Source organism: Oncorhynchus keta, chromosome 9 (genome assembly GCF_023373465.1).
Source record: "Oncorhynchus keta strain PuntledgeMale-10-30-2019 chromosome 9, Oket_V2, whole genome shotgun sequence".
NCBI classification, from domain to species: domain Eukaryota; kingdom Metazoa; phylum Chordata; class Actinopteri; order Salmoniformes; family Salmonidae; genus Oncorhynchus; species Oncorhynchus keta.
In genome coordinates this window covers 16,576,196-16,590,698 of record NC_068429.1, presented here as the reverse complement: position 1 = coordinate 16,590,698, position 14,503 = coordinate 16,576,196, and the positions used below count along the sequence as shown (strand labels likewise).

At 43.2% G+C, this 14,503-nt stretch overlaps 1 protein-coding gene across 8 annotated transcripts in view; it reads left to right on the top strand.

Moving 5' to 3' along the window:
• The window catches only part of rapgef1b (Rap guanine nucleotide exchange factor (GEF) 1b), an 88,839-nt gene that overhangs the window by 26,162 nt on the left and 48,174 nt on the right, over positions 1–14,503 (top strand). For all 8 annotated transcript variants that reach the window (XM_052525373.1, XM_052525372.1, XM_052525371.1 and 5 more), the window contains exons 2-4: positions 4,893–5,038; positions 9,649–9,827; positions 14,337–14,493. In XM_052525373.1, coding sequence (XP_052381333.1) covers positions 4,893–5,038; positions 9,649–9,827; positions 14,337–14,493 — 482 coding nt within the window. The remainder of the gene's footprint in view (positions 1–4,892; positions 5,039–9,648; positions 9,828–14,336; positions 14,494–14,503) is intronic.

Genomic DNA, 14,503 nt, shown 5'->3' with positions numbered 1-14,503 from the left:
GGAGTGGCTGATGGAACTTCTCTACTATATGGGAGTGGATGGAGAGTGCTTGGTCCCTGGAGTCCCAAAGTGGTGTATACTGACGCCACACCCCTTAACACAATCTGACTTCCTGTCTGCCCCAGTGCTCCTTCCTGTGGCTCATTGTTCTGGAGCGTGGCTCGAAACGGAAGCCCTACAGGAAAAACCCCACCAATCACTGGACAGGACCCAGTCCTCCATGATCCCTGCCAAGCGTAACCCAATATGAGGCAACACATGTATAGACATCAAAACAATGGCGATGCATAAAATCATTCACTCAGCATTCAACTGTTTGGAGGTCTCACACGTGCCTTGAGAAGTCTTGCATTCCATTCCATTTCTCTGTAGGTTTCTTATTTTAAATTTCACATCTGTTGCAGATGAAGACCTCACTGAGTGACTAGAACAGCTTGAGTCTAACTGCAAATAGCAGCCTCTGTTCCGCCAGGTCACACTGCACTATTTCAGTAATATACTTCATATATCCTGTAGGGTATCATGATACCCGTATCGCAATACTACTATACCCGATTTTCCTTGGCAAAAAGGAAAACACAAAGCAGACTAAACTCTTTGGTCCTTTAAAAACCCACTGTATGTGACATGTAGTGTGCTTTAGCTTGGAAAAGAAACATAGGATTCTGGGTGACATCAGGCTGCTTGTTACCAGCTTTAGGACTGTTTTCCTCAGGAAATTCAGTACGCGTCATGTTTTGTTTCTTTGCCATGATACCTCGGAGTATCGCAATACTGTTATCGTGACAACCCTTAGTATCCTGAATTATAATTAATTTAGCCATGAATATCTATACTACATGTCAGGTCTATGAATTATGTGGTACACCCGTGATGGTAGCATTCCAGTTCTATCCATTTCTAAGAAGAGTAGTATGTTTATGAAGTTCTAGTGATAGCAGATGCTGCTCTCGTAACCACACTACATCTAGCTGGGTTAATTTTCAGCTGACAGACTTCCCTCCCTCGGCCTGCAACATTTCAGATGCGGGAGTACGACTGCAACAGCTGATTTATCATCTCAATAGTCAGAAATAAGAGTCTCGTTATGTCAGTCACTTAGTGAAGCTGTTATTAATGCTACTTATCGTGGGCTTTTAATTATGCACGTTTCTAAATCACTTGTTTTTATACAGTGACACACACAGAGAGAGAGTCTGTAGCTCCCCGAAGAAGAGAACACTCACCAGGAAGTGATCAGTAACTCTCTTAGTCATTCACCATGCATCATTTCTGCTAATATGTGCTTTGAGGAAATGAAGGGAGTCACACTTTAAGCGGATGATTCACTCTCATTTAATCACCACCCAATCCTCTCTACTGCTTTTCAGCTGATGCTCTCTCCATCTCTCTTCTCTGTGTTGCTCTTTCTCTCTGTTTTTTCACTTGCTCTCCTTCCCTTCTTTCAGTACATTGCTCTCGCTCTCTCGCTCTCTCTCGCTCTCTCCCGCTCTCTTGGTCTCTGTGTGTGAGGGCTGCTTTGTACTCTTCCCATTACTTAACAGCTGGCACTGAGACCTCTGTGACTTACTGCTGTCATTTAGCCTAGCAACCTCCAATTCCACATATACACTTCCGTTGAACATTCGAGCCCGACTGATAAATCGGTTGACTGATATTATCGGCCGATGTTAGCCTTTCACAGAAATATTTGTATCGGTCTTTATTCCACAGATAAAGGGCCAATTTTATTATATACAGTGGGGCAAAAAAGTATTTAGTCAGCCACCAATTGTGTAAGTTCTCCCACTTAAAAAGATGAGAGGCCTGTAATTTTCATCATAGGTACACTTCAACTATGACAGACAAAATGAGAGAAAAAAATCTAGAAAATCACATTGTAGGATTTTTCATGAATTTATTTGCAAATTATGGTGGAAAATAAGTATTTGGTCACACCTACAAACAACCAAGATTTCTGGTCTCTCAGACCTCTTTTTTAAGAGGCTCCTCTGTCCTCCACTCGTTCCCTGTATTAATGGCACCTATTTGAACTTGTTATCAGTATAAAAGACACCTGTCCACAACCTCAAACAGTCACACTCCAAACTCTACTATGGCCAAGACCAAAGAGCTGTCAAAGGACACCAGAAACAAAATTGTAGACCTGCACCAGGCTGGGAAGACAGAATCTGCAATAGGTAAGCAGCTTGGTTTAAAGAAATCAACTGTGGGAGCAATTATTAAGAAATGGAAGACATACAAGACCACTGATAATCTCCCTCAATCTGGGGCTCCGTGCAAGATCTCACCCTGTGAGGTTAAACTACAGTTGAAGTCGGAAGTTTACATACACTTAGGTTGGAGTCATTAAAACTCATTTTCAACCACTCCACAAATTTGTTGTCCTAACTGACTTGCCAAAACTATACTTTAACATCTACTTTGTGCATGACAAATTTGCATCATAATTTTTCAAACATTTGTTGACAGACAGATTATTTCACTTATAATTCACTGTATCACAATTCCAGTGGGTCAGAAGTTTACGTACACTAAGTTGACTGTGCCTTTAAACAGCTTGGAAATTCCAGAAAATTATGTTGTGGTTTTAGAAGCTTCTGATAATAATTTGAGTCAATTGGAGGTGTATCTGTGGATGTATTTCAAGGCCTACCTTCAAACTCAGGCCTCTTTGCTTGATATCATATACTATAATAATTATATAATTCATGCCTTTGAAGAGCTTCTTCTGTTGGCACACCAATATGTCCCATAAACATAAAAAAATGGTCCTTTTTAAATGCCAATTTATTTGGCGCGTTTGATCCAGAAAAACACCGGTTCCAACTCGCGCAACATGACTACAAAATATCTAATAAATGACCTGTAATCTTTGTCCAAACATTTCAAACAACTTTCCTAATACAACTTTTGATAATATTTTTTAAATGTAAATAATCAATATAATTTAAAGCAGGATAAACTGCGTTCAATAGCGGATAAAAACAAAGTGGAGCGAGCTTTCAGGTCGCGCTCCCCAACCACAACAGTACACTAGACTCGACCCTCATTCTGAACAGCCCTACTTCTTCATTTTTCAAAGGAAAAACATCAACCAATTTCTAAAGAATGTTGAAATCGAGTGGAAGCGGTAGGAACTGCAAGCAAGTGCCTTACAAATCTAGATCCACATTGAAAACACTTTCACCTCAAACTTTTCCTGGATGGTGTGTCCTCTGGGTTTTGCCTGCCAAATAGGTTCTGTTATACTCACAGGCATCATTAAAACAGGCTCTTCACCGACGAATCACGGTTTAGTCTCACCAGGGGTGATGGTCAGATTCACGTTTATTGTCGAAGGAATGAGCGTTACACTGAGGCCTGTACTGTAGAATAGGCTGTGCTGCAGCAAATGTAGAGCCAACCTGTCACAAGAAAACAAGTTGCCATGATGAGATGATAGGTCTACATGCATTGTGAACTGCGCTCCATACTGAAATGGGCTGTCTGTCACCAGCCTGAGTGTTGATGATTGATCATGTAGAGAGAAGGCTGTAGAGAAGCCACATTTAGACATTGCGTATAATTTAACAGTTCCATTTCACGTCATGCTGTTCATACAAATCATTTTTTATAATTTATCGGCTTCTTGCAGTTATTTGTCCCGGGACAAGGGAGTGGTTTTGGGCGGTAAATCTCGATAACTGATTTCCTGCCATTCAACCCTGGAATGCTTGTGTTTTTTGTTGTTGACTGGAGGAAAAAGAGACAACACACTGAATGGAGGCCTATGTTGTTTTCCCCTAGTGGTTCTGTAGTGATGATGGTCCACAACCAGATGTCTGTCACTACCATAGAAGTCAAGTCTGGATCTATTAATATGGTCACTACATTGTACAGGGGATTACATCAGCTAAAAGAGCAGCTCTGTCTAGCCTCCATCTCTTTCTCTCTCTTCTCTCATTCATTCTCTCGTTCTCTCTTTTATAACAGGGCTATTTAGTATTTATCTCCTATGTCTGTCTGTGTGTGTACAGCGCAGAGATGGAGTTAGAGGGAGGGGGGAGGTTCTCCAGGGAGGAGAGTAACGGGAAGCACTCTCTTCTCCCAAATATCTTCAACACTCCGGCAGCGGCTTGGGGAAACTCCGCTGAATGACTCTGCTATTATGAAGCTGCTGGCAATTATGCAACATAAAGTGATTTTCATCTCTCCATCTCTTCTCCCACTAACCAGCCTATTCTCAATGGACAGTGGTAATTGGAGTGTGTGTGCATGTTTTCGTGTGTGTCTCTGTCAGCTCCTGTATGCGTGTGTGTCTGCGCCCACGTGCGTGCGCGTGTGTGTGTGTGTGTGTGTGTGTGTACGCCCGATCTGCCTGGCCTCTCAGAGATTGGAGCGACCAGCAGCAATGTTATCAGCCGAGGGAAGTCTGTGGACAGACAGTGGAAATGAGAATGTGATAAGACCTGATAGCATCTCTGTTGCACCCTCAGCTGAACACAGACAGATAGGCCTACACTGCCTGCTGGGCCAATGCTAGTACAACCGCTAGGACCTTCTGCACTGACAGAAACACTGCTACTGCAATGCCATTTTGTCAGGGTTGTAATCATTTGATTGGCACTGTCTCTTATTGATCTCCCTCAGACTCTTATGGCTTCTCTATTTTAGCCTGGTCTGTGTTCATTAGGGTAAAGCATTAGAAATTTCTCCCCATTTCTGTCTGTTTCAAAATGTTTCCTTTCATTTTGTGCTGGGTTTTTCCATGGTTTTTGCTTTAGCCTACTTCTCTGACATTCACTGTGGTGCCAAAGTCCTACATATCTACCAGGCTACTTCTATTTCCCCTCTCTGCCATTCTTTCTCCTCTGACTGACGTCTCATCTCTCTCTTCCTCTCCTCCTCAGACTCGCAGCGCTCCCACCTCTCCTCCTTCACCATGAAGCTGATGGACAAGTTCCACTCTCCCAAGATCAAGAGGACGCCATCGAAGAAGGGCAAGCAGTTGCAGGTCGAACCTGTGGTCAAGAGCCAAGAGAAACCCGTCAACAAGGTGTGTGTGTGTGTAGAATCGTCTAGAGGTCGACCGATTAATCGAAATGGCCGATTAATTAGGGCCAATTTCAAGTTTTCATAACAATCGGAAATTGTTATTTTTGGATGCCGATTTGGCAGATTCGTTTTTTTTAACACCTTTATTTAACTAGGCAAGTCAGTTAAGAAAATATTCTTATTTTCAAAGACTGCCTAGGTACAGTGAGTTAACTGCCTTGTTCAGGGGCAGAACAACAGATTTTTACCTTGTCAGCTCAGGGATTCAGTCTTGCAACCTTACAGTTAACTAGTCCAACGCTCTAACCACCTGCCTCACGAGGAAGCCCGTCTGTTACGCGAATGCAGTAAGACGCCAAGGTAAGTTGCTAGCTAGCATTAAACTTATCTTAAAAAAACAATCAATCATAATCACTAATATCACCAACACATGGTTGATGATATTACTAGTTTATCTAGCGTGTCCTGTGTTATAATCGATGCGGTGCACATTCGTGAAAAAGGACTGTCGTTGCTCCAACATGTACCTAACCATAAATGTCAATGCCTTTCTTAACATCAATGCACAGAAGTATATACACTGCTCAAAAAAATAAAGGGAACACTTAAACAACATAATGTAACTCCAAGTCAATCACACTTCTGTGAAATCAAACTGTCCACTTAGCAAGCAACACTGATTGACAATACATTTCACATGCTGCTGTGCAAGTGGAATAGATAACAGGTGGAAATTATAGGCAATTAGCAAGACACCCCCAATAAAGGAGTGGTTCTGCAGGTGATAACCACAGACCACTTCTCAGTTCCTATGCTTCCTGGCTGATGTTTTGGTCACTTTTGAATGCTGGCGGTGCTTTCACTCTAGCGGTAGCATGAGACGGAGTCAGGTAGTGCAGCTCATCCAGGATGGCACATCAATGCGAGCTGTGGCAAGAAGGTTTGCTGTGTCTGTCAGCGTAGTGTCCAGAGCATGGAGGCGCTACCAGGAGACAGGCCAGTACATCAGGAGATGTGGAGGAGTCCGTAGCAGGGCAACAACCCAGCATCAGGACCGCTACCTCCGCCTTTGTGCAAGGAGGAGCAGGAGGAGCACTGCCAGTGCCCTGCAAAATGATCTCCAGCAGGCCACAAATGTTCATGTGTCTGCTCAAACGGTCAGAAACAGACTCCATGAGGGTGGACGTCCACAGGTGGGGGTTGTGCTTACAGCCCAACACCGTGCAGGACGTTTGGCATTTGCCAGAGAACACCAAGATTGGTAAATTCGCCACTGGCGCCCTGTGCACTTCACAGATGAAAGCAGGCTCACACTGAGCACATGACAGACGTGACAGAGTCTGGAGACGCCGTGGAGAACATTCTGCTGCCTGCAACATCCTCCAGCATGACCGGTTTGGCGGTGGGTCAATCATGGTGTGGGGTGGCATTTCTTTGGGGGGCCGCACAGCCCTCCATGTGCTCGCCAGAGGTAGCCTGACTGCCATTAGGTAACGAGATGAGCTCCTCAGACCCCTTGTGAGACCATATGCTGGTGCGGTTGGCCCTGGGTTCCTCCGAATGCAAGACAATGCTAGACCTCGTGGCTGGAGTGTGTCAGCAGTTCCTGCAAGAGGAAGGCATTGATGCTATGGACTGGCCCACCCATTCCCCAGACCTGAATCTAATTGAGCACATCTGGGACATCATGTCTCGCTCCATCCACCAACGCCACAGACTGTCCAGGAGTTGGCGGATGCTTTAGTCCAGGTCGGGGAGGAGATCCCTCAGGAGACCAACTGCCACCTCATCAGGAGCATGCCCAGGCATTGTAGGGAGGTCATACAGGCACGTGGAGGCCACACACACTACTGAGCCTCATTTTTGACTTGTTTTAAGGACATTACATCAAAGTTGGATCAGCCTGTAGTGTGGTTTTCCACTTTAATTTTGAGTGTGACTCCAAATCTAGACCTCCATGGGTTGATAAATTTGATTTCCATTGATAATCTTTGTGATTTTGTTGTCAGCACATTCAACTATGTAAAGAAAAAAGTATTTAATCAGAATATTTCATTCATTCAGATCTAGGATGTGTTATTTTAGTGTTCCCTTTATTTTTTTGAGCAGTGTATATTTAAACCTGCATATTTAGCTAAAAGAAATCCAAGTTCGCAGGCAATATTAACCGGGTGAAATTGTGTCACTTCTCTTGCGTTCATTGCACGCAGAGTCAGGGTATATGCAACAGTTTGGGCCGCCTGGCTCGTTGCGAACTAATTTGCCAGAATCTTACGTAATTATGACATAACATTGAAGGTTGTGCAATGAAACAGGAATATTTAGTCTCAGGGATCCCACTCGTTAGATAAAATACGGAACGGTTCCGTATTTCACTGATAGAATAAACGTTTTGTTTTCGAGATGATAGTTTCCGGATTCTACCATATTAATGACCTAAGCCTCGTATTTCTGTGTGTTATAATTAAATCTATGATTTGATAGAGCAGTCTGACTGGAGCGATGTTAAGCATTCATTCAAACAGCACTATCATGCGTTTTGCCAGCAGCTCTTCACTGTTCTTCAAGCATTGCGCTGTTTATGACTTCAACCCTATCAACTCCTGAGATTAGGCTGGTGTAACCAATATGAAATGGCTAGCTAGTTAGCGGGGTGCGCGCTAATAGCGTTTCAAACATCCCTCGCTCTGAGACTTGGAGGAGTTGTTCCCCTTGCTATGCATGGTTAACGCTGCTTCGAGGTTGGCTGTTGTCGATGTGTTCCTGGTTCGAGCCCAGGTAAGAGCGAGGAGAGGGACGGAAGCTATACTGTTACACTGGCAATACTAAAGTGCCAATAAGAACATCCAATAGTCAAAGGTATATGAAATACAAATCGTATAGAGAGAAATAGTCCTTTTAATTCCTATAATAACTACAACCTAAAACTTCTTACCTGGGAACATTGAAGACTCATGTTTAAAGGAACCACCAGCTTTCATATGTTCTCATGTTCTGAGCAAGGAACTTAAACGTTAGCTTTCTTACATAGCACATATTGCACTTTTACTTTCTTCTCCAACACTTTTTTCATTATTTAAACCAAATTGAACATGTTTCATTATTTATTTGAGGCTAAATTGATTTTTATTGATGTATTATATTAAGTTAAAATAAGTGTTTGTTCAGTATTGTTGTAATTGTCATTATTACAAATCAATTTTAAAAATCGTCCAATTAATCGGTATCGTCTTTTTTTGGTCCTCCAATTATTGGTATAGGCGTTGAAAAATCATAATCGGTCGACCTCTAGAATCGTGTGTGTGTGTGTGTGTGTGTGTGTGTGTGTGTGTGTGTGTGTGCTTGCTGTGGGAAACCCAGCTCTCCCACCTATCCCGTGCACTTGTTTACCTACGTGTGTGGTTTTCCGTCCAGTACCTTGCTTTGTATTGTATTGCTCTGCGCTATTGTGAGTTTCCTGTGGTTTCCGAGTTGTTGTGAGTGCTGCCTTTGGATGGGTAACAGGTGCTCCCCCCCAAATGGTACCCTATCCCCTATATAGTGCACTATTACCCATAAAGCACTGGTCTAAAGTAGTGCACTACATAGGGGATACGGTGCCATTTGAGGGACACACCCATACACACATGAATGGAACTGAAGCTGGCCAGTTTCCTGAATAAACTCCTCTCACTCCCAAGGCTTTAGTATAATGACTTCAATTCCCTGACAGTTTTGTACATACACTGAGTGTACAAAGCATTAGGAACACCTTACTAATATTTAGTTGCACCCCCTTTTGCACTCAGAATAGCCCCAATTTGTCGCGGCATGGACTCTACATGCCGTGACAAACATTCCACAGGGATGCTGTCCCAAGTTGACTCCAATGCTTCCCACAGTTATGGGAAGTTGGCTGGATGTCCTTTGGGTGATGGACCATTCTTGATACACACGGGAAACTGTTGAGCGTGAACCCAGGAGTGTTGCAGTTCTTCACACACTCAAACCAGTGTGCCTGGCACCTACTACCATACCCAGTTCAAAGGCACTTAAATATTTTGTCTGGTCTGTTCACCCTCTGAATGGCACACATACACAATCCATGTCTCAATTGTCTCAAGGCTTAAAATACACAATCCATGTCTCCTCCCATTCATCTACACTGATTTGAAGTGGATTTAACAAGTGACACCAATAAGGGATAACAGCATTCACCTGGATTCACCTGATGTTCCTAATGTTTTGTACACTCGGATCTTAATTTGAGACAGGAAAATAATCCAACAGCAACGTGAAATGTGAATTATTATGTGGATTATAATTAATATATATAAATATTTTTGGACCATGCTAAATTACAATGCTGTTTTCGTCAAAGGGTGTGCTTTAATTTTAAACCCTGGATGAAGCTCTCTTTGGAAATGGCATTTTCTCCATCCATCAATTATTATGTCAAATAGACAGCTGATTTCCTCCGAGCTTACCATGTTTCATTGTGTTCACGACTGAGCGTTTCTCATTGGACAAGTTCAAATAGTACCTCCCCGTTTCACTTTGTTTCCATCCTTTTGGTGCCTACTGAACACAACCCAAGCTGAAAATGTAATTCTATTTCTTTCTTTTCTGTAGAAGGTGAGTCGGCTGGAGGAGCAGGAGAAGGAGGTGGTGAGCGCACTACGCTACTTCAAGACCATCGTGGACAAGATGGTGGTGGAGAAGAAGGTGCTGGAGATGCTGCCTGGCTCGGCCAGCAAGGTGCTGGAGGCTATTCTACCTCTGGTGCAGGTGGAGGCCCGGATAACACACAAGTACGTGGGCTGAGACGGGACAGGAGAAAGGCTAGTGTTTAAGATGGTATGTGCAATACCACTCAAAAAGTTTGGACACACATACTCATTCAAGGGTTTTTATTTTTTATTAATTTCTACATTGTACAATAATAGTGAAGACATCAAAACTATGAAATAACACATATGGAATCATGTAGTAACCAAAGAAAAGTGTTAAACAAATCTAAATATACTTTAGATTTTAGATTCTTCAAAGTAGCCACCCTTTGCCTTTGACCTTTTTGCACACTCTTGGCATTCTCTCAACCAGCTTCATGAGAGTGTCACCTGGAATGCATTTCAATTAACAGGTGTGCCTTGTTAAAAGTTTATTTGAGTTTGAGCCAATCAGTTGTGTTAAGGTAGAGGTGGTATACAGAAGATAGCCCTATTTGGTAAAAGACCAAGAACCGCTCAAATAAGCAAAGAGAAACGATGGTCAGTCAATCCGGAAAATTTCAAGAACTTTGAACATTTCTTCAAGTGCAGTCGCAAAAACCATCAAGCGCTATGATGAAAATGGCTCTCATGAGGACTGCCACTGGAAAGGAAGACCCAGAGTTACCTCTGCTGCAGAGGATACGCTCATTAGAGTTAACTGCACCTCAGATTGCAGCGCAAATAAATGCTTCACAGAGTTCAAGTGACAGGCCCATCTCAACATCAACTGTTTCAAAAAATATATATATATATTTAATCTTTATTTAACCAGGTAGGCTAGTTGAGAACAAGTTCTCATTTACAACTGCGACCTGGCCAACATAAAGCAAAGCAGTGCGACAGAAACAACAACAGAGTTACACATGGAATTAACAAGCGTACAGTCAATAACACAATAGAAAAAAAAGAAAGTCTATATACAGTGTGTGCAAATGGCATGAAGAGGTAAGGCAATAAATAGGCCATAGTAGCAAATTATTTATTATTTAGCAGATTAACACTGGAGTGATAGATGAGCAGATGATGGTGTGTAAGTAGTGATACTGGTGTGCAAAAGAGCAGCAAAGTAAATAAAAACAATATGGGGATGAGGTAGGTAGATTGGGTGGGCTATTTACAGATGGACTATGTACAGCTGCAGCGATCGGTAAGCTGCTCAGAGAGCTGATGTTTAAAGTTAGTGAGGGAAATGAAAGTCTCCAGCTTCAGCTATTTTTGCAATTTGTTCCAGTCACTGGCAGCAGAGAACTGGAAGGAAAGGCAGCCATAGGAGGTGTTGGGGATGCGCGTGCTACGGGTGGGTGTTGTTATCATGACCAGCGAGCTGAGATAAGGCAGAGCTTTACCTAGCATAGACTTCTAGATGACCTGGAGCCAGTGGGTCTGGCGGCGAATATGTAGCGAGGGCCAGCCGACTAGAGCATACAGGTCGCAGTGGTGGGTGGTATAAGGCGCTTTGGTAACAAAACGGATGGCACTATGATAGACTGCATCCAATTTGCTGAGTAGAGTATTGGAAGCTATTTTGTAGATGACCAGATGAAGTCGAGTATCGGTATGATAGTCAGTTTTACTAGGGTAAGTTTGGCGGTGTGAGTGAAGGATGCATTGTTGCGAAATTGAAATCCGATTCTAGATTTGATTTTGGATTGGAGATGTTTGATATGAGTCTGGAAGGAGCGTTTACAGGCTAGCCAGACACCTAGGTATTTGTAGTTGTCCACGTATTCTAGGTCAGAAAGAGGAGACCGCGTGAATCAGGCCTTCATGGTCAAATTGCTGCAAAGGAACCACTACTAAAGGACACTAATAAGATGAAGAGACTTGCTTCGGCCAAGAAACACGGGTAATGAACAGTAGACCGGTGGAAATTTGTCCTTTTGTTCTGATGAGTCTAAATGTAATTTTTTTGGTTCCAACCGCAGTGTCTTTGTGAGACGCAGAGTAGGTGAATGGATGATCTCCACGTGTGGTTCCAACCATGAAGCATGGAGGAGGTGTGGGGGGCTTAGCTGGTGACGCTGTCTGATTCATTTTGAATTCAAGGCACAATTAACCAGCATGGCTACCACAGAATTCTGCAGCGATACGCCATCCCATCTGGTTTGCACATAGTGGGATGATCACTTATTTTTCAACAGGACAATGACCCAAAACACACCTCCAGGCTGTGTAAGGGCTATTTGACCAAGAAGGAGAGTGATGGAGTGCTGCATCAGATGACCTAGCCTCCACAATCACCTGACCTCAACCCAATTGAAATGGTTTGGGATCAGTTGGACTGCGGAGTGAAGGAAAAGCAGTGAACAAGTGCTCAGCATACGTGGGAACTCTTTCAAGACTGTTGGAAAAGCATTCCAGGTGAAGCTGGTTGAGAGAATGCCAAGAGTGTGCAAAGCTGTCATCAAGGCAAAGGGTGGCTACTTTGAAAAATCTAAAGTATATTTTGATTTGTTTTACACTTTTTTTGTTTTTCTGTTACTTCATGACTCCATATGTGTTATTTCACAATTTTGATGTCTTCACTATTATTCTACAATGTGGAAAATAGTACAAATAAAGAAAAACCCTTGAATGAGCAGTTGTCCAAACTTTTGACTGGGTACTATAGGTCAAAGGAACTGGGCTTTGGTTAGTATTCAGCATTGGTGAGGGATCTTTGGCCCAGTATATGATCATACCGTATTTTGTTTTTATTTTGGTGAGTTTTTTTTTTGTTACCAAATTTCCATTCACTTTGTTGTTTTTGTTGTGTCATATATATTTTTATATATATATACAATTTTGAGCATTTAGGAAAGACTGTTGGTCATTCCTTACATATTGTTACCCAGTCATAGCCTAGGCATGTTGCCCCTTAGTGAGATGGGCTGCGTACTACTTTCTCACAGAATGTTCTTGCTGTTTTGCCACAAAATAATGTAAACAAAAGGCGTCTCCATTCCCCAAGACGTTATGTAACAACCTCATTAAAGTGGTTTGATCATCAACTGCTACCTATTTGCTTTTGATGTGTCCTGTTGGAACGTTGCTCAAAAAGGAGAACGGATGTTGTGACATCATCAGGAGCTACACTTGGTGACATCATAGTGAGACATAATCACCTCAGGCTTCCTGGAGTGTTCATCTCGTGTGCTCTGGTATTTCATATCTGGAAAGAGCTCCAGATATAATATAATAAAACCCTCTGAGAAGAACAACATTGCAATGCCATTGGCAGGGAAATTCAAGAATTGTATTGGGTCTATCGCCTACTGCACACACCTCATTGCTACAGAACTGGTTTTAATAGGTTGTTGCATAGGCTTATGCTTTTCGTGTCATGTTTTTTAAATTCTGAGCGATAGATCTCATCCTGCATTTTGACTCAGAAATTGATCTCGGCTCAGAAAAGGTTGGTGACAACCGTCCCAGATCACAACCCGCCTCAGGGACTCGAGCCCTACCCGTCTGCTTCTGGAACCACCTGGGTCCAGTGCCTGTATTCATAAAGTGTCTTAGACTAGGATCAGGTCCCCACTGTCCATGTAATCTTATTCAATGTGATCTAAAAATCAAATCTGATCCTAGATCAGATGCACTTCTACTTTGAGATGCTTTATTATGACTCCAGTTGTTATTGCTGAATGGTCTTTTGCTAGGCTCTCTCCTCTTGCCCACTTAGTTTGTTAATTGTGGCCACGAGCCTTAGCCCCGGTCTTAGGCTCCATTTTGCCCAGACAGCCCTTAGCTCTACTGTAGCAGTTTCATAGAAATAGAATCTAGAGAAAAGGCTTGGAACCTGTAACCCTTGAAATTTGACTGGTAAACTCATGGGGAGGACCGTTGTATAGATGTATAGAGCTGTATCCTGTAGAGACAGGAGGGATATTCCAGAGTTGTGAATCAGCTGCAGCGTGTTGTGACTGGTCTGAACCTCCACCACGCCCTACTGTTTCTCAATGGTCCGTTCAGCACAGCCACATACACCTAGACCAGAACAGACACACATTCTCCACTTAATACCACCACAAACACACTTTTTCCAGTCACACACACACACGCGCACACACACACACTTCCTCAATAAATCCCCTCGGAGGAGACATTGAGTTAACGCATATGGCTGTCACAGTGCGGGAGAAGAGATGTGGTCCTTTAGTCTAGCTAGTTGTCCGTATTCTCAATCTATAGAACCCGACATGAAATGTGTATCCCTCGCTCTTCTTCCCTACACCCCCACTCTGTTCCCCTCTTCCATTCTCTGTTCCCCTCTTCCATTCTCTGTTCCCCTCTTCCATTCTCTGTTCCCCTCTTCCATTCTCTGTTCCCCTCTTACATTCTCTGTTCCCCTCTTACATTCTCTGTTCCCCTCTTACATTCTCTGTTCCCCTCTTACATTCTGTTTCCATCCTTTCTTCCCTGTAACCCTGCCATCACTCTACTGTTCTACGCCATCCCCCCTTTTCTTCATCTTTACTTTTCCACTCCCCCCCCAATCTCAGCCTCCCCTTTCTGTCCATCTCTTCCTTCTTGTCATTTACTGTCACTTCTCTCCTTTCTCCTCAGTTCGGCTGTGTCGTCGTGTCACAACCGGGTGTACCAGAGCCTTGCCAACCTGATCCGCTGGTCCGACCACGTCATGCTGGACGGCATCAACCTTGATGACAAGGACAACGTGGTCGCGGTCACGACAGTCATCAAAGCCGTTCTGGATGGGGTCAAGGTAAGAGGGA